General features: G+C 50.3%; 1 protein-coding gene and 1 long non-coding RNA gene across 11 annotated transcripts in view; one reads left to right on the top strand and one right to left on the bottom strand.

Annotated features, from left to right (window-relative positions):
- Positions 1-21,056, bottom strand: part of SPTAN1 (spectrin alpha, non-erythrocytic 1) — a 60,588-nt gene that overhangs the window by 4,926 nt on the left and 34,606 nt on the right. For 6 of the 10 annotated variants that reach the window (XM_070453976.1, XM_070454002.1, XM_020874885.2 and 3 more), the window contains 22 exons: positions 19,318-19,365; positions 18,497-18,588; positions 18,038-18,182; positions 17,759-17,940; positions 17,134-17,233; positions 16,811-17,008; positions 16,561-16,707; positions 15,064-15,167; positions 14,796-14,958; positions 14,399-14,413; positions 12,640-12,771; positions 12,248-12,385; positions 10,351-10,455; positions 8,585-8,793; positions 6,755-6,875; positions 6,447-6,568; positions 5,974-6,106; positions 4,310-4,408; positions 2,588-2,747; positions 1,924-2,000; positions 1,119-1,328; positions 487-783 (listed from right to left, as the gene is read on the bottom strand). In XM_070453976.1, the coding sequence (XP_070310077.1) occupies positions 487-783; positions 1,119-1,328; positions 1,924-2,000; positions 2,588-2,747; positions 4,310-4,408; positions 5,974-6,106; positions 6,447-6,568; positions 6,755-6,875; positions 8,585-8,793; positions 10,351-10,455; positions 12,248-12,385; positions 12,640-12,771; positions 14,399-14,413; positions 14,796-14,958; positions 15,064-15,167; positions 16,561-16,707; positions 16,811-17,008; positions 17,134-17,233; positions 17,759-17,940; positions 18,038-18,182; positions 18,497-18,588; positions 19,318-19,365 (2,997 nt within the window). The remainder of the gene's footprint in view (positions 1-486; positions 784-1,118; positions 1,329-1,923; positions 2,001-2,587; positions 2,748-4,309; positions 4,409-5,973; positions 6,107-6,446; positions 6,569-6,754; positions 6,876-8,584; positions 8,794-10,350; positions 10,456-12,247; positions 12,386-12,639; positions 12,772-14,398; positions 14,414-14,795; positions 14,959-15,063; positions 15,168-16,560; positions 16,708-16,810; positions 17,009-17,133; positions 17,234-17,758; positions 17,941-18,037; positions 18,183-18,496; positions 18,589-19,317; positions 19,366-21,056) is intronic. The other 4 variants (XM_070453979.1, XM_070454007.1, XM_070454019.1 and 1 more) reach the window with 2 other exon arrangements.
- On the top strand, positions 766-2,994 carry LOC139030814 (uncharacterized). Its single transcript, XR_011483214.1, has 2 exons — positions 766-850; positions 949-2,994. It is a non-coding gene; the product is annotated as an uncharacterized lncRNA (long non-coding RNA).

The following is a 21,056-nucleotide window of genomic DNA, read 5'->3' as shown; positions in this document are numbered from 1 at the left end:
GTTGGACGGCATCATCAACTCAACGGACAGGAGTTTGAGCAAACTTCGGGAGACGGTGAAGGACAGGGAGGCCAGGCGTGCTGCAGTCCGTGGGGTCGCAAAGAGTCGGACACGACTGAGCGACTGAACAGGGAGGCAGAGGCCTGTCACCCCGCCCCTTCACAGACGGGCCCCAGGCTCCACAACTGCCAGCCTGTCTTAGCAGCTGGTAGGAACAGGAAGTAGTTTTCTGAAGCTGGACACGCAAGATCCACGCCCTTGGGGGGCCAGAGAGGACCAACTATTAACCTCAGCCCATAGAGGGCATAGAAGGCGTCTAGGAAGCATTTGGCAGCTCACATCCCCCAAGACTTCAGACTCGGGGTGGGGCAAGGGGACCCACACACAGTGACTTGTGATAAAGGAAATTGCCCTCCGTCCCCGACTCCTCACTCTTCACCGAGGAAGGGCTCCCCTGCCAGGGCCAGACCTCCTGAGGGGAAGCACCTTGATGATCTTCTGTAGGTTCCTCCAGGTCTCCTCCAGGGCCTCCATGGTGAACCAGGTGTAGGGGTTGGAGGCCACGCGGAAGCTCTTGATCTGGCGGTCCAGCTCGGCCAGCTGGTTGAAGTCAGCCTGGGCCGAGCTCAGCGAGGAGCGGAAGGCGTCGTGGGCCTCTCTCAAGGCCTTGATCTCTTCCAGGGAGTTGCAGCGCACGGGGTCTGTTAAGTCCTCCTCTGCATTTTCAAACCAGCTATTGAAGGCTGAAGCCTTTTTGGCAAAGGTCAGGAAGAGATCCTCCACCTGAAGGCAGAGGTGACCAAGTGAGCACAGTTGCGGGTGCTGTACAGGGCCACAGGGACCATCCTTGGTGGGCGAATGGGCAGGCGGCGGTAGAAAGGTGGGGCTCGTTCCTGGGGCATCGGGCTTGCTCGCTCACACCCTGCCTCCCTTCTCCCACTGCTACAGGTCCCTCCATCTCGCCTGTGCTCCCCTTTCTGGGACGTGCAAGCCCAGCGTCCTAGGTGCTTCCAGAGCAGCAGCCTCAGAAGACAAGGGCTGGTTTATCTTGATCCCACACCCCCGAGCAGAGCGGGTTTGCCGTCCACATGCACAGAGCTGGCCGGGGCCGCGCTTACCTTGCGGAAGTGACTCTGTGCCTCCAGCAGCTTCTTCTTCCGGGTGGCCGAGTTGGCCAGGAGCTGGCTCCACCTCTTCATGAGGGCGGCGTGGCGGGCCTCAATGGCCTTGGACTGAATGTGCTTGGCGGCCAGCAGCTGATCTTTGAGGGCAGTGATGTTGGCGATGCCCTCCTGCTGGAAGGCTTGCAGGCCAGCATCGAAGGTTTCCTGGAAGGAGGGGCGAGAAGGCAGGTGCAGGGACCACATGGAAATGAGAGAGATGAGACTGCACTCCGTCCAGCGCCCCAGCTGGGATGGCAGCCTCAAGTCCCCAACTTCCCCTGACACTGGGTCATACCTGGCCACTTTTCTGCATCTCCTCAGACCACAGGTCTTGTGGCAGCTCCTCCTCATCCCTGCTTGCAGCCTGGGGCTGATGCACAAGGCGGACTCGCCCCACTAACGCTGCCAAGAATGCCCACCTGGCTCTCCCTTGACCACTTCCAATTCACCCTCGTGATCTAGCTTAGATGTTGTCTCCTCTGGGGAGATGCTCCAATCAACCCTTGCCTGCTGGAAACCGAGGCAAGACACCTCTTGGGTGAGGCCCGGACCCTGCAGTGCTCAGCCCTGTTAGCACCCAATAGGCTGCAGCTCAGAGGCCTCACCTGAGAGCGTCCTGAGGACCAGGCCTGTCTCTCTTTCACCAATCATCCCCAGGGCCTAACATAACACAGTCAAAGAAACATGCTGACCATCATTCACCCCCCAGGGAATACTATGTGAGTAAAATCCAATCATCAGTCAAATAGCTGTCACTGACCTGTTTGGTGAGGAGAGTTTGGACAGAAGACAGATCTCGACCATAATCATCTGTCTTTAAGCTGTTCTCCTTTTCACCTGGAAAACCAAGCGAGAGTAATCAACCACCCCATCTCAATTTAAGAAATAAATGAAAAACAACAACAAACCAAAAGACAAGAAGACCAAGGCACCTATTGCTTACATTTAAAATCCCAGTACTACTGACAGCAGTCTCTAAGCGCACCTGCATCCAGGCCCCTCCTCTACGTCCCTGATGAAGAGGGCCCTCCTCCAGCCTGTGCCGGATGTGGTTCAGTTGCTACTTATGCTACAGCAACTACCAGGGTCATATGGGTCCTGAAATCAGTGCAGGTCCCCTTGCCAGGGGCCTGGACCACACAGTCGACCCGTGTAGCTCAGGGGACAGTGCTGACACAGGCTGGTCCTGCTGGTGTGGCCCTTGTGATGTGATGCCCAGGACCTTGGTTTTGTTAGCCCCCACACTGGCCTGGGGCATTGCTGAGGCCCCGCTCTCTGCCTCAGGACCCTGTTTCCTGCTGTTAGTGGTCTGCCCAGTGGAGAGGGTCTCTGGTATGCCCACATCCCATTGGTTTCTTCTCCACAGAAGAAAACCATCTGCCCAGGAGAGAACGAGACTCGGGCAGCGCTGAGGCCATGCGTACCGATCCAGGACTCCACCACGTCAGCCTTCCAGTTGAACTGGAGGAAGGCAGAGTTCTCGTCGAGCTTTGCCTTCCTCTGAGAGGCAGCCTTCTCCAAGTCTGACACTTTCCCGTTCAAGCCCTTCATCTTTGACGAGATGTTCTCCTCGTGGTGATTGTTCTAGGACACAGGGAAGGCAGCTGCCATCAGTCCTGCCCCTGCCGTGGTTACCTGATCTGCACCCCGCACCCCCCGCCCGGCAGGCCTGCAGCTGCTGAGACGGGCCACGCTCCCTCTGCCCCCCACTCCGAGGATGTGCAGAGGCTTTTCTGAGAACAACACAGAGTAAGAGTCTTACAGAGATGAGCACTGGCAATGCCACTCCTGTGAGTAATAATGCGGAATGTGATAAAATGTTTGGTCACAATGAGGTACTCACTTGTATTATTTTTGATAGCAAAAAATGAGAAGCCGCCAAAATAATTATGACAATGGTTACTATGTGTATGCCATAAAAAACGTCTCAGAACAATGTTTTCACACTGTGGATATTAGAAAGTATTAAGCTCCAATCACTTTGATTCAGTCTTGGTTAAAACTGTATGTGAAAACACAAACTGTTAAGTCAGCATAAGATTTAAAAGGAAACTCAGGGAGCATATGAAGACTGTTGTTGGGAACAGTGCACCAGGCTCTTTGCCAGGAAACTGAAGAACACTGGAAAGCGTCATCTCACAGGTTGAAAGGACAGAGAATGCTGGTGGGCACACAAGTGTGGCGAGTCCTACACGCGCCTCGTCTTTGTGGACACTGGTCTGTATCTGAAATTAGCCTCCATCAGGTTATTTGCCCATGAGGGCGAGAAGTAAAGCTCCTCAGCAAACATGGATTTTAACTATGTCGTTACCACCTGTGGAGCAAACACCAGAAGCAAACCTCTAGTCTGATCGCCAGGGCAAATTCTATGATGAGGAATCTTAATTCACTCATTATGTGTTTGTGGCAGGAAATCAGAGTTGATAGAGGTCATCTGTCTTGTGGAGCTCATGACAGATGAGGGCACTGTGGTTAGTCTGATGCTGAGAAAGCACCGTCTCCCTTATTTTTCACTTTCTCCCTTAAAGGCTGTTCGAATGCAATCAACCTTGTGTTTTAAGATACGTTTGTATAACGTCCTAGAGAGCAGCCGGGTTTTACCCTTGATGTACACCAATCCAACAGGTGCCATTTAACTTCGTGGGTGGCTCTGCACGAGGTGAGAGTCTGGGGGTGGGTGGGTCAGACATGGAGGTGTCAGCTGGGGTCATCTCTGGTGGGGGCTTTAGGGGTGACCACTTGTGTACTCTACCACCTCTATAAAGAGCTGAATTCTTGGAGAAGAAACTAGAGGAGCAGCCCCATGGCAACGCCTGTGTCCCAGAAAGACCAGCAGGGCTGCTGCTTTGCCTAATTAAGGCAGAAAAATTTAAGTGCTGTAGAGTAGCTTTACTTGCTGACTTCAAGAAGAGGGGGGAATTTCCCTGGTGGTCCAGTGGCTAAGACTCCAGGCTCCCAATGCAGGGGACCCCCTGGTCAGAGGATTAGATCCCATATGCTGCAACTAAGAGCCTGCATGCCGCCACTGAAACCCAATGAAGCCAAATAAATATTAACAAAAAAAGGAGAGATATCCAGTTAATCACAGAACACAGGGATGGAGCTGCTATTGGGAAAAGAGGCTCGTACCCGTGGCCCAGGCTCACCTTCTTAACCAGGTCTTGTCCATTAGTGCAGACGTCATTCACCCGGTCCTTGTGGACAGTGAAGTCCGTCTCGAAGGCTTCGTGTTTCTTCAGTAAGCCCTGCAGTAGAAGCAGTCAAGCCAACTCCTGAGAGCCTGGCATAGGTGGTGGGCAGGACTACAGAGGAGCAGGACTGGGGGTGCCCTCATAGGGACCCCAGTCCAGCTAGGGCAGAGACGACAACGGATACAGAATAAACTGGAAATCATAAAAGTGTTAAGCGTAACTAGAGATCGGTGGGCCAGGGAAGGCCTTTCTGAGGAGGTGAAGCGCTTGCCAGTCACCTAGCACAGGCCTTTTGTTCCCTGGAGACCACAGAATGGACATGGAGGAACCTTGAGAGAAGCACCAACTGAACAGTGATGCCTGCCCTAAGATTTAACCCAAGCATGTCTCCTGGGGACCTTCAAAGTCTCGTCTTTTCCTCCGCACAGCTGAAGCACTGGAAACAGTGCCCCTTGTGTTGGCTTTCAGGGAACTCGGTAATGCAGAGGACAGGAAGCCACTGCCTGCACTCCCGACCATCTGGGAGGGTTCCCGCTGGCAGGAGCATGGCTCAGGGGCTGCTCTGACAATCGGGAACGCACACTCTGCTTCCACAACTAGGGGCATGGGTGGAGGAACACTCAACTACAAAGTGCCACTCCTTTGAAGAGGGAAGCCGGGCTGCTCTGTCCCACAGGCCAGGCCTTAAAGCCCCTGCAGCCTTGCCTTGGCTTCCATTAATGCTGCCTAGAGAAGCTGATCTAACCTTGGACACTGAGAGGCCACGTGAATGATGTCACCATGGACTTCTCAGTCCAGTGACCCCCTGCCTCAGTGCAGCTGTGTGAGCGGTCCCAGTGAGAGAAATGCCCATCAATTTCACAGATTCATGGGAAAGAAACTGTTCTCTTTAGTGTTGTTCCACAGCAATAGCTAACCAATGTACTGAGGAGGTATGTTATGGGTTGAAATGTCTGCCCCAGAGATACTGAGTCCTAACCCAGCACCTAGGAATTTTGGTAACGAGGTCTCTGCAGATGTGACTAAGATGCGGGTGTCAGGGTGACCCTAATCCAGTATGACTGGTGTCTCACATGTATGAAAAGAGGGGAATCTGGACATGGACACACCCAGAGAGAATGCCATGGAAAACACAGAAGGAAGACCACCAGCCCTGGGAGAGCAGGACAGAGGTGGGGCTCCGCTGCTACAAGCCAAGCTACCAGAGCTGGAAGAAGCAACAAAGTGGAACAGCAATGGCCTGTTGACACCTTGATCCCAGACCTTTGGCTCCCCAAACTAAGACAAAACAAGCTTCTGTAGTTTTTAAAGCCACCTAGCTTGTGGTATTTAAGGCAGTCACAGGATGCTAATGAGGTCCTGTTAACCTGTGCTGATGACACCAGTGATACTGCTGGGCTGGCAACGGGGTTCAAAGAACCCAGTGAATCGAGGTTGATAGAGTCACCCCAATTCTGTCTACAGAAAGGCAAGCATCTCTGACATGGGCTCCTAAGGACTTGAAAATCACCAAGGTGACCTTGGCCTGCCAGCCCTGAATGCTCTCCTGGTACAAGCATGGCCACTGAGCAAGCTGGCAAGGGAAGGGTGGTCAGCAGGCAGCAGCCCCGGTCTCTGACCTGGATGGCAGCAAGAGTGTCTCCGTAATCTTCACTAGCCACCAGGGTCATCTTCTCATTGATCCAGGCTTCTTCCTCCTCCACGTTGGCTACAAACTGCTGATATTCCAAGGATTCTTCTAGTCGCTGGCCCCTAATCACAGGGTATAGTTAAAAAAAAAAAAATCAGTCATAAGCTCCTCTAACTTGGATGCTTAAAAACATGAGTGCTGAGTGTGGATCGTAAATGGTTCATTCAAGCTCTCCTCCTCCTAACATGAAGCAGCTAGTGCTGATGAAACAGGAAGTTCTGGAACCACATATGGGGTCCAGCATGGGACCACACGTAATGGGACCATCTCAGCCTGGAGCTGTCAGAGATGGTTCTGGAGCAAGGTGACTGTGGCACATGCACCCCCAGGAAGAGGTCCCAAGGGGCTGGACGGCCCAGAGCCCTGAGCAAGCCCAACCCGCTGCGCCCCCACCCCACTCACCGGGCGGCCGCCAGCTGCTTCAGCTCCTTCCAGTGCTCCACGAACTGTGCCAGGCGCTGCTGAATCTCCTCCTTCCCGATGGTGTTGTCATCGGACAGCTTCTTTCCAGTGTCCAGGACACCCTGACGGGCAAGAGCAATTAGACTCAACAGTGATCACCACCTGCTTCTACATGCATCCAAGAAAGGGCCTCAAAATCCGATTCAGACTTTCCCCACCGCTCTCTGGGATGAGGGGCTGTAAACACTGCGAAGACCTCAGTGAGATGAGCTTGCCCAGGCCTGTTCAGCTAGGAGGGGCCCCCTCACCTGAATGGCCGGCTCGTGGGCAGCCAGCTCTGCCTCTAGCCGTTTGTGCTTCTTCCTTAGGTTCTGGACGCCCGTCAGGTCGCGGCCGTAGTCCTCCGAACTCACCAGCAGCTTCTTCTCCCTGGACAACATAGATAGACAGTCAGCCTTCATGTCTTCAACTGGAGATGCGTGGTCACAGAGCTGTGACGTTCACGGACCCCACGATCTCGTTCCTGTGCCTACCCACCCCTTTAGAAAAGTCTGTGCTACTGTTTATAATAGCCAGGACATGGAAGCAACCCAGATGCCCATCAGCAGACGAATGGATGAGGAAGCTGTGGTACATATACACCATGGAATATTACTCAGCCATTAAAAAGAATTCATTTGAATCAGTTCTAATGAGATGGATGAAACTGGAGCCCATTATACAGAGCGAAGTAAGCCAGAAAGATAAAGACCATTACAGTATACTAACACATATATATGGACTTTAGAAAGATGGTAACGATAACCCTATATGCAAAACAGAAAAAGAGACTCAGATGTATAGAACAGACTTGTGGACTCTGGGAGAAGGCGAGGGTGGGATGTTTCAAGAGAACAGCATTGAAACATGTATATTATCTAGGGTGAAACAGATAACCAGCCCAGGTTGGGTACATGAGACAAGTGCTCGGGCCTGGTGCACTGGGAAGACCCAGAGGGATCGGGTGGAGAGGGAGGTGGGAGGGGGGACTGGGATGGGGAATACTTGTAAATCCATGGCTGATTCATTTCAATGTATAACAAAAACTACTGTAATGATGTAAAGTAATTAGCCTCCAACTAATAAAAATAAATGGAAAAAAAAAAAAAGAAAAGTCTGTGCTAGTCTTCTAAAGAACAAAGCCTCCGCTTCCCAAGGCACAGAGTCCGTGTACGTCTCGAGGCGCGCCCACTGTGCGCAGCTCTGCAAGGGCTGCACGGGAGAACAGGAGGAGCCACTGCGGACACCCTGTCAATCTCACCGTATCAGACACGCACCTGCCACAGGTGGCACCGTGTAAAGATGCTACTATAAACAGCTTTTTTAAAATAAGTTTTTTAAAAATTTTGGCCTCATTGTGTGGCGCGTGGGATGCGTGTGGGATCTTCGATCCTGGACCAGGGATGAAAACTGTACCCCCTGCAGTGGAAGCGCCAAGTCTTAACTGCTGGACCACCAGGGAAGTCCCATAAATAGCTTTTTAAGGAAATGAGGAATTGAGAGGATCTCGGCAAAAAGAGAATCAGGTGGCAGAGGATGAGATGGTTGGAAGCCATCAGCGACTCAATGGACATGAGTTTGAGCAAACTCCAGGAGATGGTGAAGGACAGGGAAGCCTGGCATGCTGCAGTCCATGGGGTCACAAAGAGTTGGACATGACAAAGCGACTGAAAATCAACAATCACAATCTGTCCTTAAAAATGGTCTGTTTACATGCTGTATCACTGGAAAAGGTACACTAGAATTCTGGGGGCAGGATGGTAAAAACAAAGCACAGCAAATTTCCCTTCTCCAAGCAGCAGTCTTCCCCAGGGAAACAGACTGTCTTCCCCAGGTGGGGCTCACTAACATTACCAGTCACCAGGGCGGGGTCTAGACAAGCCCTGGGCGCCATCACACACACTACCCCGTGAAGTCTGTGCTGGTTACCATCACCAGACACCAGGAGGGGAAGCAGAGACATCCCACCACAGGTGTGTGGCAAGGCTGGCACCAGCTGGACCCAGAATCTGACCCATTTCCGCCTTGCCACCAGGGTCCAGGAGACAACGAACCCCAGGGTTCCTAAGGTTCTGGGGATGCCAGGCGGGAGCACGTACTTGATCCAGGACTCCTCATCGTCCATGTCCCGGAAGAACTGGTGTAGGCGGTGGGACTCATTCAGCCTGGCTCGCCGTGAGGCAGCCATGCTCTTGATCTTCTGGAAACGGCCGTTGATGGTGTCCCGCTTGTCCTTCACTTGGGAGGTGTCGAAGGCGCTGCTGGTCATCAGGCTGTCCGCCTGGCTGTTCAGGTCCTTCAGGCGATCCTGGGGCCAGGGACACGACAGAGGATAGGAAATCTGAGTCTCCTGCGAATATCTGCTTGTGAATCAGAACTCAGAACTTCACTGAGGGGCTGGTTTAGGGATGTGGACCCCTGGGGCTCTAAGAGATCAAAACTATTTTCATAACAATACGAAAACATCTGCCTTTTTCTTCTCTTTTACTGTGTGAACATTTGCACTGATGGTGCAAAACCCACAGTGGGGGTGCCACTGCTCAAGATAGTGGCAAACTATGAGCAGAAATCTGATTCTTCGCTGCCACCACTTTTCAGCAAAAAGCGCTGTTTCACTTAAGCACATCCTTAAAAAAGAAGCCAAGTTGTTAATTTTATTACATATCCATCTTTGAGTACGTGTCATTTTCATATCCTATATGATAAAATGGGGAACCCACACAAAGTACTTCCGTGGGTGCTGAAGTCCATGACTCTCCAGAGGAGAAGCACGTTCCGAGCTGAACTGGCCACTTCTTTCAAAGACCATCATTTTCACTTGGAAGAATGGCCAATAAACTATCTTCATTCTTAACTTTGTGAGTGACAAATATTTTATCATGCATGAATAAAGTTGAACCTGTCACTTCAAAGAAAACTGAATTTGTTGCTAATGATAAATTCAAACTTTAATGAGAAAATTAGAATTCTGGACAATTGGCATCCACCTCCAGGAGCCTGACAACTTTCAGATACCTGAAGACCTTTTTTCCCTTGAGACTGAGTCTAAAGGACCTGGTGCATTTGGGGAAGGACAGCAATGTTCATCCCTGAGTCTCAAGAGCCATTTTATACTCTAAACTACTACTGACAGCCCATAGGAGAGTTTTTTTTTTTAGTTCTACCACTTTATTGCTACCAACCCATCTCCCTCCACCCTCGTGCACACATGCTCAGTCATGTAATCCCATGGACTTCAGTCCGCCAGACTCCTCTGTCCATGGACTTTTCCAGGCAAGAATACTGGAGTGGGTTGCCATTTCCTTCTCCACATAGAAGAGTTTATATAGATTTTACATGTCAACATTTGCCATTAAAAATTAAATGAACTGTTACCTTTAAAAAGATGTTTTTTAAAAAAAAGATGTTTAAGTCAAAAAAACCTCAGCACATTACCTACTGTATGTTTTTATTTATATGACACTCTCTAAATGACGAACTACAGAGATGGAGAACAGATCAGTGGTTGTCAGGAGTTAGGACAGGGTACGGGTACAACTATAAAGGTTACAAGGAAGCTCCTTTGTGCTCACAGAACAAGGTCTGTATTTTGATTTTGGTGGTAGTGACGCAGATCCACACACATAATATAACTCTGTGGAGCTATGTGCATATACTCACAGAAACAAAACTGAATGCATACAAAAACTGGTGAAATCTGAATAAGGTCTATGAATTGTAGCAAAGTAAGATAACTGAGAAAAATGTATTACTCTGGTTAAAATAAACCCATCACAAGTTAATATAAGTAACATTTCTTATGCATAATGTCTCACTTTGGCATGTATAATGCCCCAGACCCTTGCCTGGGTGCCACTCTGCTCACCTCATGGGCAGAGATATCTGCCTCCAGCAGCTGATGTTTTTTTAGCAAGTTGTTCACAGAAGCCAGGTCTTTGCCATAATCCTCAGAGGCCAGCAGGGCTTCCACCTGGGAGTGAAAGAGGAGATTACTGTTGGCCGCAAACATCTGTCCACACGCTACGTTCTGACTTGGTGTGACCAGCCCCACTGTCCACGCCCTCCCTGTCTGTCAGGCACAGACTCAAGGGCCCGTGAGTGTAAACACTCCAACTACCTTCACTGTGGCATGGTGGTGAAACACAGAGCAGCCCCACTTTTCTAGGGGAAACCTCCCTTGGGCAGAAAGCATCGGTGTGCCCAAGAGCATGAGAATGGTATGGGAATGGTTTAATTATGCCTTCACTCTGTGATGGTCTGAGGCAGTTATTCAAACTTTCAAGAAGAGTTTTTCATGACTTGAAATAACACTACCAATACATACCAATGATAAATTACTCATGGGCTCAAATACACACAGAGCCACAGCTAAACAAAAACTCATGGAAGGAGTAGGAAATGGCAACCCACTCCAGTATTCTTGCCTGGAAAATCCCATGGATGGAGGAGCCTGGCAGGCTACAGTGCATGGGGTTGCAGAGAGTCAGACACGACTGAGCGACTTCACTTTCACTTTCAAGACCTTGAACCCCCGCCCCGCCCCCCACTAACCTCAGAATTCTTAGCCCTGGATAATTGGCAGCTCCATGTTAGTCTTAACCTTCATTGAAAAATGAGTGACTGGTTGGAAGATTGACTAACCAGAAGTTTAATGCATACCAGAATGAGATGACCAGAGAGCCTCATGACAAAAGGGATAATGAGCCTCAAGATATGTCTTTTTAAACGTTATCTGTTGAAGCTTCTGATTTTTGATGCTTTAGAGAGAAATATGAACTGCAGAGCTGAATCATGGTTTATCAAAAGGAACAAAATGAACCAAGATTGGCAGTTTGCTGATCTCTTAGGATTACCTTTTCTGGAGAAAAGGTCACATGAAGTGCAACAAGCTTGTAAAGGTAAATAGTTATTAATATTTTGGGTAACATAATGAATTATGATTGTAAGTATGAACTGACTGGCAGCTTTTATTTCAGTATTAGCAAGTGTCTGGTCAGTGTTGGAGCCCATGTATTATTTCATTTCAATTGGATGAAATGTTTAATAAACGCAGAATGAAAAAAAAAACCTCATGGAAATAAGTGTGGACCAGATATATATAGAACAGTCTCTAAATTTTTCTAAAATTTTCTTTCTAGACTTTCTATACTCTCTACACTGTCTACAGAGGCTGTATGACTAACTCCAGCTTCTTGGCTCTTCACTATCCTGTTTCCACCTGGGCGCAGGCTTGGGGGAGTGGCCTGCACACAGACCCTACCCCCTCCTCCTATTCGCATTCTTTGTGGAGATAAGTGATCCACATCCCACACAGATAAGCTCTCTCTTCTCTACACATTCCCTCCTTCTGCTTAGAAACCCCCCGGAGCACACAGCTCACACCTGACGAGGAAGGTTCCTGTTAGAGGGGACGTCGGGGAGAGCCCTGCCTGTTCATGGAACCCCCTGGGGGAAAGGAGTCCCAGCATCACCTCAGAACCCCCTGAGAGGAAGGGTGCTGCAGCGTCACCTCAGAACCCCCTGGGGGAACAGCATCACCTCAGAAACCCCCCGAGAGGAAGAGTGCTGCACCGTCACCTCAGAACCCCTAGAGGGAAGGGCACCGCAGCGTCACCTCAAAACACCCTGGGGGGAAGTGTGCCGTGCGTCATCTCAGAACCCCCTGGGGGAAGGGAGCCCCAGCATCACCTCAGAGCCCCTCTGGGGGAAGGGCACCGAAACGTCACCTCAGAACCCCCTGGTGGAAGAGAGCTCGGTATCACCTCAGAGAGCCAGAAGTCGAAGTCCTTGATGCCAGTGTTGAAGTTCTGCTGCTTGTTGGCTTCTTTCAGCTTCTGGCTCTTCTCAGCCGACTTCTGCACCAGGAACTGCCATTGGTCAGCTAAAGCAGCCAGCCGGGCCTAGGCGAGAGAAGCTAGTCGTCAGAGACAGGCAGCCCCACGGCCAGCGCCCTCTTGGGAAGCCCTCCTTAGTGAGGTTGATGAAGAGACTCACAGGCGCTGCTCTCGCTAGCACCCATCAGCAGCACAGACAGAAACCGGGATATTTTCCTAAGATTGCGTTTCAGAGTTACCATCAAGTGGACTCTAATGCTGACAGGGAGGTCCAGCACCTCTTCTTTCCAAGCCAGGAGGAGGGGAGCTGGGGACTGTACCTTGACGGCATCCTCGCTGCCGGCGCAGGCCCCGCGATCAATGAGGGAGTTGCCCATGTCGATAACCCCACGGATCCGGTCCGCATTGGCGTGCAGTTCTGCCTCGAAGGCCTGGTGCTTCTGATGCTTGCTCTGAAAACACCAAACACACCCCCCCCCACCACCACCTTTCAAAACCAGGTCCTGCGAGGCAGTATCTTCAGGGATAAGGGGTTCTCAAAAGGGAGTGGTAGCAAACTTAGAGAACTAGGGGCAGGCGTCAACACTTTTCTAGAAGGCAGTCACAGAATCTGTGAGAAATGCTTCTGGAGTCAGTCTGGTGGCAGTTCAGCAATGGTCTGAGCCCAGAGAAAGGAAAGGTACCAGCTCAGGAGCAGGTAAACTGAGTCAACTCCTGAATCGGAGTGAAGTTCTACAAGCAGACACTTTCTAACACTTCTGCAGGAAGTGGCAATGGCCAATTGTAGTTCTGAATCTACCTGTCCACAATTTGTATGCATGGCTTCCTCCTTAGAGGACAGAAGCCCTAAGGAATAACACATCTGGCCTCTCATCACCTAGGGTGGCAGTCCCCATGACACCAGGCATACAAGGGTGAGCCTGCCCCACCATCCACAGAGAAGCCTGCAGCTGCCACAGAACTGGGCTTTCCCAGCTTCTCCTTCAGCAGTGGTCATCATTCAAAACTCCTGGATTTGTCAAAATCCAGGCTTGACTGTGGGTAAGAACTTCATTTTGCTAGAAGAGACAGCTGGGAGAATGATGGGCATCTGAGGGCAGGGGCCTGATGGGGAACTTAAAACTCTGCGGAGATACAAGCTGCGGGGGCACCACAGTAGACAAGCGAGAGGACGCAGCTGTGGGACAGCTCTGGGTGAGAAATGCAGGATCTTGGGTGAGGATGTTATCGGGGGAAAAAAAACTAAAAGGGAAAAGCAGTACAACTGGGGAAGGATTCTGCATCAAATGTTTCATTTCAGGGGCAGCAACTGTCATAAGATGGAGGGTGGTGAAACGCAGTGCCAACATAAAGCGTCCTGGCCACATACACTTGACGCTTGAGCCCAACTACAGAACAAAAAGGGTCTCAAGATGCCCACACACCCTGACAAGAGCCCAGGTCCTCTCTTTTCCTGATTGCTCTCTGGCTCAATTCCCATCCATTTAAGCCACTTCTAAGCTACAATTTGACTATGAAGTCTTCCACTGCCCCTTCGGTAATGTCCGCTTTGATCTTAACCTCTCATCCCAGCCTTCTCGTAGACTTGGAAGTGTTCTCACCTGCTACTCTGTGGACCTCTCACTGTCCCTCTCCAGTGACCAGCACTTCTGGACAAAAGGTCACGTGGGCAACGAAACTCTCCCAGTTGGCCCTGCCCCCATCCACCAAGAGCCCTGAGTCCACGGCAAGAAGAGCCCAAACTTACACAGAAAAAAAGTAATTTTGCTTAAAAACAGTGCATCTGTGGAAAGAAAGGAGTTCACTACTGCCCCCCAAATCAAACACTGTACAGAACCTGCCTATGTGATGAGCCAGGAGTAGGGAGGGAGGAGAAAGGGAAGGGCTCAGGCTAATTACAACAGAGAAAGTCACATCCCGAAGGGACACTTGGATGGAGTGTGATGGATGATTAGAAACGAAAAGCATGGATGAGGAAGACACCAGCAGACTGTGACCATGATTATGAGAATCTATACACAACAGCACAGACACTGGAGCTCATTTAACTAAAACTTTTTAAGAAAACATGAAACTTACCAGCAGCTTGGAAAGCTACAAAAACAGATTAAAATAACAAGAGTTCAGTACACTGATGTGAATACACAATATCACCTATTCAATAGAAACCGTCATACTTCCCCTGGGAAGGTCAGCATTTGGGAACAGTGGTTGTAAGGGGGTCTTTTCTACAGGCTCTAACGCAGGCACAGCCTCAGCAGCGTCAAGTGACAGAAGTAGCTTCGTAACTGGCTCTCATCATTTAGGGGAGGTCTTCCCACCAGTTCACTTACTAAAACACTTTTTCTTGGCATCACTGTGGGTATGAGGAGGTACCTAGAGATAACTCTCCCTTCTAAAGATGCCCTATTTTTAGCAAAAGCTACTCAGGAGCACAGGCTATCTCGGAGACACATAATTCATGGGTTCAGCGCACCTGGATGTTGGTGGGGTCCTTGTATGACTCATCACTTGCAGTCTGTAATTTTTCACTGATCCAAGCTTCAATCTCGTCCACATCCCGACTGAACTGCTGGAGGGTCTGCGATTCTCCCAGCTTTGACCTCTTCTCAATCATCTGAGCTTTTAGACGGCGCCACCTGAGAAGGTGGAACCGAGAAAAAAGGTGAGCACACCATGGAGATAGTCAGGCCAGGGCTCTCGCACAAGTGCGCCAGGACCCGTCAGCTGCACCGACCACCCACCTGTCCAGAACCTCATTGCGCCGGCTGGAGATGTCGCCTTTGGCGTAGTGGCCGCCAGCGATGAGCTGATCAGCAAAGGACTGCAGGGCGGCAATCTTCTCCTCCTGTCGGCAAAGAGAATCGTGAGGTCAGGGCAGGCAAGACGACTGCAGGTCCGAGAAGAGAACGGTTATTTTGGGTGGCTAGCTGGTGACGGGATCAGAATACACCGACACTTTAGAAGCAGGAGTGTAAAAAGCCAGAGGAAAGCTTGATTTCAATCATTATCAGAGTAGAGTTTAACTTAAGAAGGTGCCAGGTCACACTGGAGTGGGGCCGAGGTTTGAACACCAGCAGACATCACAAATGAAACTAGGCTTCATCACATATGAAACGTAGTCCACTGGAGAAGGGAAACTGGGCTTCACAGGGAATTAATTTCCAGGCGGTCCTGTGGTTAAGACTCTATGCTTCCAATGCAAAGGGCACAGGTTCAACCCCTGGTAGGGGAACTAAGATCCTACATGACTCAAGGAGTGGCCAAAAAAATTTAGGCTTCACAGAAAAAGATCATCAGATTTTCAACAAAATGGTTTATAAGCCAAAGACTTTTAAAACTTTCTGGTTCATGTTCTTATATGCACTTACCTATCCATAAATTTGTTTTTCTTCCCTTTCACTATAAAAAATTTTCCCTTGTGGCATCTGTTATCAAAATCTTTAAAATGCCAGAATTTATATATAAAGTTTAAAAAAACTATTTACGTATGTCACTTTTTCTAAACTGCACAGGTTTGTACTGGACCCAGTGGAGACGACACTGCTTCCTGTGTAGTCAACACCAAGTACTTTATTCATGTATTTCTTTTGGCTGTGCTGGGTCTTTGTTGCTGCATGTGCATTGCCTCTAGTTGTGTGTGGGCTTCTCATTGCAGTCACTTCTCTTGTTGCGAGCACAAGACTCTAGGCGCTCGGGCTTCAGCAACTGTGGCACATAGGCCATAAGCTCAGTAATTCCAACTCGTGGGTTAGCTGCTCCACGGCATGAAGAATCTTCCAGACCAGGGAGTGAACCTGCATCCTCTGCATTCACAGGCAGATTACTATCCACTGCGCCACCAGGGAATTCCCACTACCAAGTATTCTAATCCAAGGAAATTGCCAAAGCTCTCCAGCTGACTTAATAAGCAAACAGAAACTATCTTTTGTTCTAATCACTGACAGCGGAAAAGGAGAATATGCCAACAGAGAGAGAAGACATCAATCTGGGAACACCCAGATTTAGGACCTAAGGTATAAAGGCCTTGTTTTTCTTGTTAGTTGCTCAGTCATATCTGACTCTTTACGATCCCATGACTGTAGCCCACCAGACCCCTCTGTCCGTGGGATTTTCCAGACAAGAATACTGCAGTGGGTTGCCATTTCCTCCTCTGGAGGATCTTCCCAACCCAGGGGTCAAACCAGTCTCCTGCACAGCAGGTGGATTCTTTACCACCGAGCCACTGGGGAAGCCCCTACCTGGACATTAATTGCTTTGTCAAAGTCCTCATGTTTTTTGATCAGAGCCTCCACACTGTCTAGCGAGTCCCCTTTGTCTTCTGTGTTCAGGAAGGCCTCCCGGGCAGCCATCCAGTTCTCGGCCTGCTCGCAGTCCCGATGAAACAGCTAAAGATGGGGAGAGGGAGGTGAGGAGACAAGGAGCCTCTGGCACAAAACACCTGGCCTGAAACCCTGTGGCAAACAGGAAGCTACCATTCAGCGCAGGTACCTGCAATTCAAGGCACTGATCCAGCATCATCCTGCGCTGGACCCAGGCCTTCTCCAGGTCTGCGCGCTCCTGGTCTAGAACATCGAGCTTCTCTTTGATCTCGGGGCTGGCGTAGTGCCCATGAGCCAACAGCTGCTGCCCAAACTGCTCGAATGCCTGGAAAGTGCCAGCTCTGGCATCAATTTCTGTGCGGTGTTCCTGCCAAGAGGAGGGGAGGGATTAAGGTAACTGGCAGGATGAGCTGCCCACTCTCACGTCAACCACTGAAGTCCTCCTGGCCTGGCAGGGTCACCACGTATTCGTTGCTCAGCAGGCCGACCTACCTGGTGTCGCTCCAGCAGGGCCTCAGCTCCGGTGACATCCTTGGCTAGCTCATCTGAGGACACCAGACCTCGGATGCCATTGATCCAAGACATGAGGTCCCTAGAAACCAGAGCCACAGAGGAATGGCTGTTACATTCCCTGGCAAGTGGGCCTTCTGCCCAGGAAAAGAGAGGACTCCCTAAGTCTTGCCTCAGAAAGTTATTTGGGATTAATCTATTGAATGGGACTAGAGCTCTGAGTAAAGTATTTCGAAGCCTCTTGTCTTACTGAATTAATAACAAAAAAATCAAGAATTCCTCAGAGAAAGAACAAACAGGTATATAAGATCTTTCACTCTACAAAATAACAGGAGCTAACATAGACAGTAGCTGTGGTAGTCTCCTACAGCTTCAAATACAAATGCCTTTCTTTAGGATGAAACCTTTTTTCTTTCCTGGCCACATTCTGCAGCTTCCAGGATCTCAGTTCCTGACCAGGAATTGAACCTGGGCCCTCACCAGTGAAAGCACCAGGTCCTAACCACTGGACCACCAAGGAATTCCCAGGATCAAACCTGAGACGTGTTTAGCCTACGCATGCGTTTCATCCAGCTAGAAAGGCCTTTGGCCCGAGCTTGCTTCTCACCGGAAGTCGCTGAGGAAGCGCTGCAGGTCGTGGGAGTCCCCCAGCTTGGCCTTGCGCTGGTCGGCACGCTTGCCCAGGCTGCTCCATGCCTGGTTGAGCTCGGTGCACTTCTCCTGCAGGTCCTCTGCGGACTCGGGGTGGGACTGGATCAGGCGCTCGGCTGTCTCCCCGAGCGAGTTCACCTGGGGAAGAAAGAGGTGAGAGATGGGGAAGGGGGGAGCGTGGCGCCTCCAGCAGAATCGAGGGAAGCCGGCTCCGCGTTCGTCTGCCGCCTCTCACCTTGTCGCCAAGGGCCGCAAGGTCCCTCTCGAAGCCCTCATGCTTGCGCTGCAGGGCCTGGACACTGGCCAGGTCGTGGCCATAGTTGTCTGTGTTTAGAGCTTGGTTCTTCTCTTCGATCCACTCTTTGGTTTCGTCAGCATCTCTGTAAGTAAGACACACGTTCACATTCATGAGTGCAGGGTTTGGCTGCCTTGACCCTGGTGTGTTTCACTGGCACGTGTTAGTGGCCCACCAACTGAGCTGTAAATGGCATGGAGCACATGTCCACCCGCTCAGCAGTCCTGACTGAGCATCCATCAAGTGCCAGAGCACCAGCACGGACAAGATCCAGCCGAGGCGAACCTGATTGTCACTGGCTCCTTCTCCTGCCAGCCTGGGCTGCCCCTCACCTGTGGAGTCTGCCCCCCTACCCCCCACTGCCACAGGACCACTCCTGCCCGTGGAGCCACCCCTCACCTGTGGAACCTCTGCACTTCATGGGCGCTGCCCAGGAGTTGGCTCCGCTCCTCAGCCAGCTGCTGCAGGGACCGCCAGCGCTCATTGAGCTCCTACCGGAGGACATGAGGCGTCAGCCCACACCCGACTCCAGGAAAAGGGCAGAACCAGAGGCCTGGTGGCTTCATAAGAAAAGAAAGCCTGGGGCACCAAGGACTTCCTGGTTCCGACCTTCCCAGTTCAATCAGTGAGCACACCGCGATAGCCAGAGTCCAGAAAGTCAGATCTGGCCACAGCTCGCCAGACCCCACGGTGCAAACACTCCGCCAGCACCCGGCTTAGAATGGCTGTGGAAGCAGCAGGAGAGAGGAGGCTGATCTGTCCTCATCTCAGCGCCTAGCCTGGTGCCTGCCTCACAGCATCAGCTTTAGAACAACTGCCAAGTGGACAGAGCCCCACGTCTGCCGCCCCAGACTGATCTTGGTGGCACCACCAGTGGTGGGGGGAGGGAAGTGGCCTGAGCACAGCGTGGCTGCAGGACACTGTCCTCAGAAGACAAACTGGCCTGGGGCCCAAAAAGGAGTCAGGAAAGGCCTTCACTGTCTTCCGGATAACACGCACCCCACAGTTCCCAGCCCTCCTGGAGGCACTGGCAGGACTGGGTGAGCCGATCACAGCTCCTGCCGCACAGAGAGTAACAATGACCAGGACACCCTTGGAGCCAGGAGAGTGACAACTGCTATAGCTCACACAACTCATGAGGACAAGAGCCTTGCTGAAGATGGGAGCAGGACATGGGAAGGAGACCAGGGAAGACCAGGGAAGCTGCTCTGGTGTCTTACCTTGATGGAATTAAAGGTGGCCACGGTGTGAACCATCAGGCGAGCAGACTATGTAGGGAGGGAAGCAGAAGAGCAAACTAATCACGTGTCTGCTGATTACAAGTGCCATTAATTAGGGCCCAATTGTCCACCAAATGATTGTAAAAGAATAAAGTCAAATTTCTGAACAAAGCAGCAAGAAAGTACCACCAACAAGGAAAAAGTCAGGCCGAAACCCAAGTGCACAATCACATCCAACTCCATGATTAATTTTACAAAACAGTGAAAGAACAGTGGAAACCACAATTAAAACAGCTGACTGGACAGAAAAAAGAGGCTCAAAGACTACTGACTGGTGTCTTTTTCTTATACCTACTACAGGAAAAGAGTCCAGAAAACACAATGTAAGAAATGCTGGCAGCTGAGACTATTTAAACACTCAAGTGCACCAATAATTTCATTTCTATTTATGGTTACTGGATCATTGCTCCTTCTAACAGTGGCCCCTTGAGCTAAGGGAAACAACCACCTTACTGGATGAGAAAGAAGACACTGATGAATTAGCTTCCTCTCATCAACGTCACTTTTAAAAATCATGCTCCTTGGGCTCTCAGAGCCTACCTGGTTTAAGCAGAAAGAAACCCTACTTGGCAGGCATGTGAGGCCTCTAATCCTCAAGTACGTAACAAAAAGAAGGAGCCCAGTGTGTATGCAGGGAAGTCGGGCTCCTCAAATGTTCCAGGGACACACCCAGATGATGTTTTCAACCAATGTGGGTGTGTACAGGGGTCAGAAAGCAGACACCCATTGTTTCTCATTCTTTTCAGAATCAGGAAGTACTGGTGTTTATCAAGTCATCTGACATGTATTTCTGAAAAAATATTTGTTACCAGAAAAACTCTGGCAAACTCTGCCAGATGTCAGATAGCTAAGGATGCTGCCCATTCATGACACCAGTGATTAAATTTTGTTATGTAAGGAAATTAAGACAGAGAAAAAAGAAGAAAGTGGAATAAAATGAAACATGCATCTTTCCAAGCAATTTGCAGTCTATTTAATAAGCAGAATGGTCAGAGCCTGGAGAGATAAGAAGGCCAAAGAAACAAATCCCTTTCAACCTAGGTCCCCACGACAAGCCAGGTGATAGGGCTGGGAAGTACCAAACTAGGGACTGGTGTAAAAGGCTGTTTTTAGGTTTTCATGCTTTCTTTATATTTTAGGAAGGTATGACTTCATGAAGAAACCTGCTTTGTCCAGCCTGTCTATAACTTAAGGGACATATTCCTGAAGAGCTGAGTCAGGAGGAAAGATGCTCCAATTGGCATTGAGCAGCTAGTTCCATAATCATGGCTATTAGCACTACACATGAGAAAGCTCCCTGGTCCTGCTGGTCAATTATGTCCACCTTGGCTAAGCACCATCCCAGTCTCTGTGGAACAATGTCTACTGCAGCTTGTAAACATCTCTCCTCAGGACGTGGACTTTCCATCAAAGCCTTTCTTAGGCACCTGGAAAGAGCAGTCAGGCGGATGTTGAGAAGAAAGTCTCCTCCCCTTTTAATCTTCATGTCATTTCCTTTTGGGCTGCAGTCCTACTGGTGGGACCATGCCTCACTATGCAGTGCGACCTCTGCAAAGTGCAGCCATCCTCATATCCTTGGTACTTAAGGGGGGAAGGGTCCCAGGACCCTCCCCCTTCCCCGAGGTACTACAATCCATGGATGCTCAAGTCCCTCAGAGCTGGCACCCTGTATGCTCAGG

Source organism: Odocoileus virginianus, chromosome 2 (genome assembly GCF_023699985.2).
Source record: "Odocoileus virginianus isolate 20LAN1187 ecotype Illinois chromosome 2, Ovbor_1.2, whole genome shotgun sequence".
Lineage (NCBI taxonomy): Eukaryota > Metazoa > Chordata > Mammalia > Artiodactyla > Cervidae > Odocoileus > Odocoileus virginianus.
The sequence above is the reverse complement of the archived record's forward strand: the minus strand, read 5'-3'. Positions and strand labels throughout refer to the sequence as shown.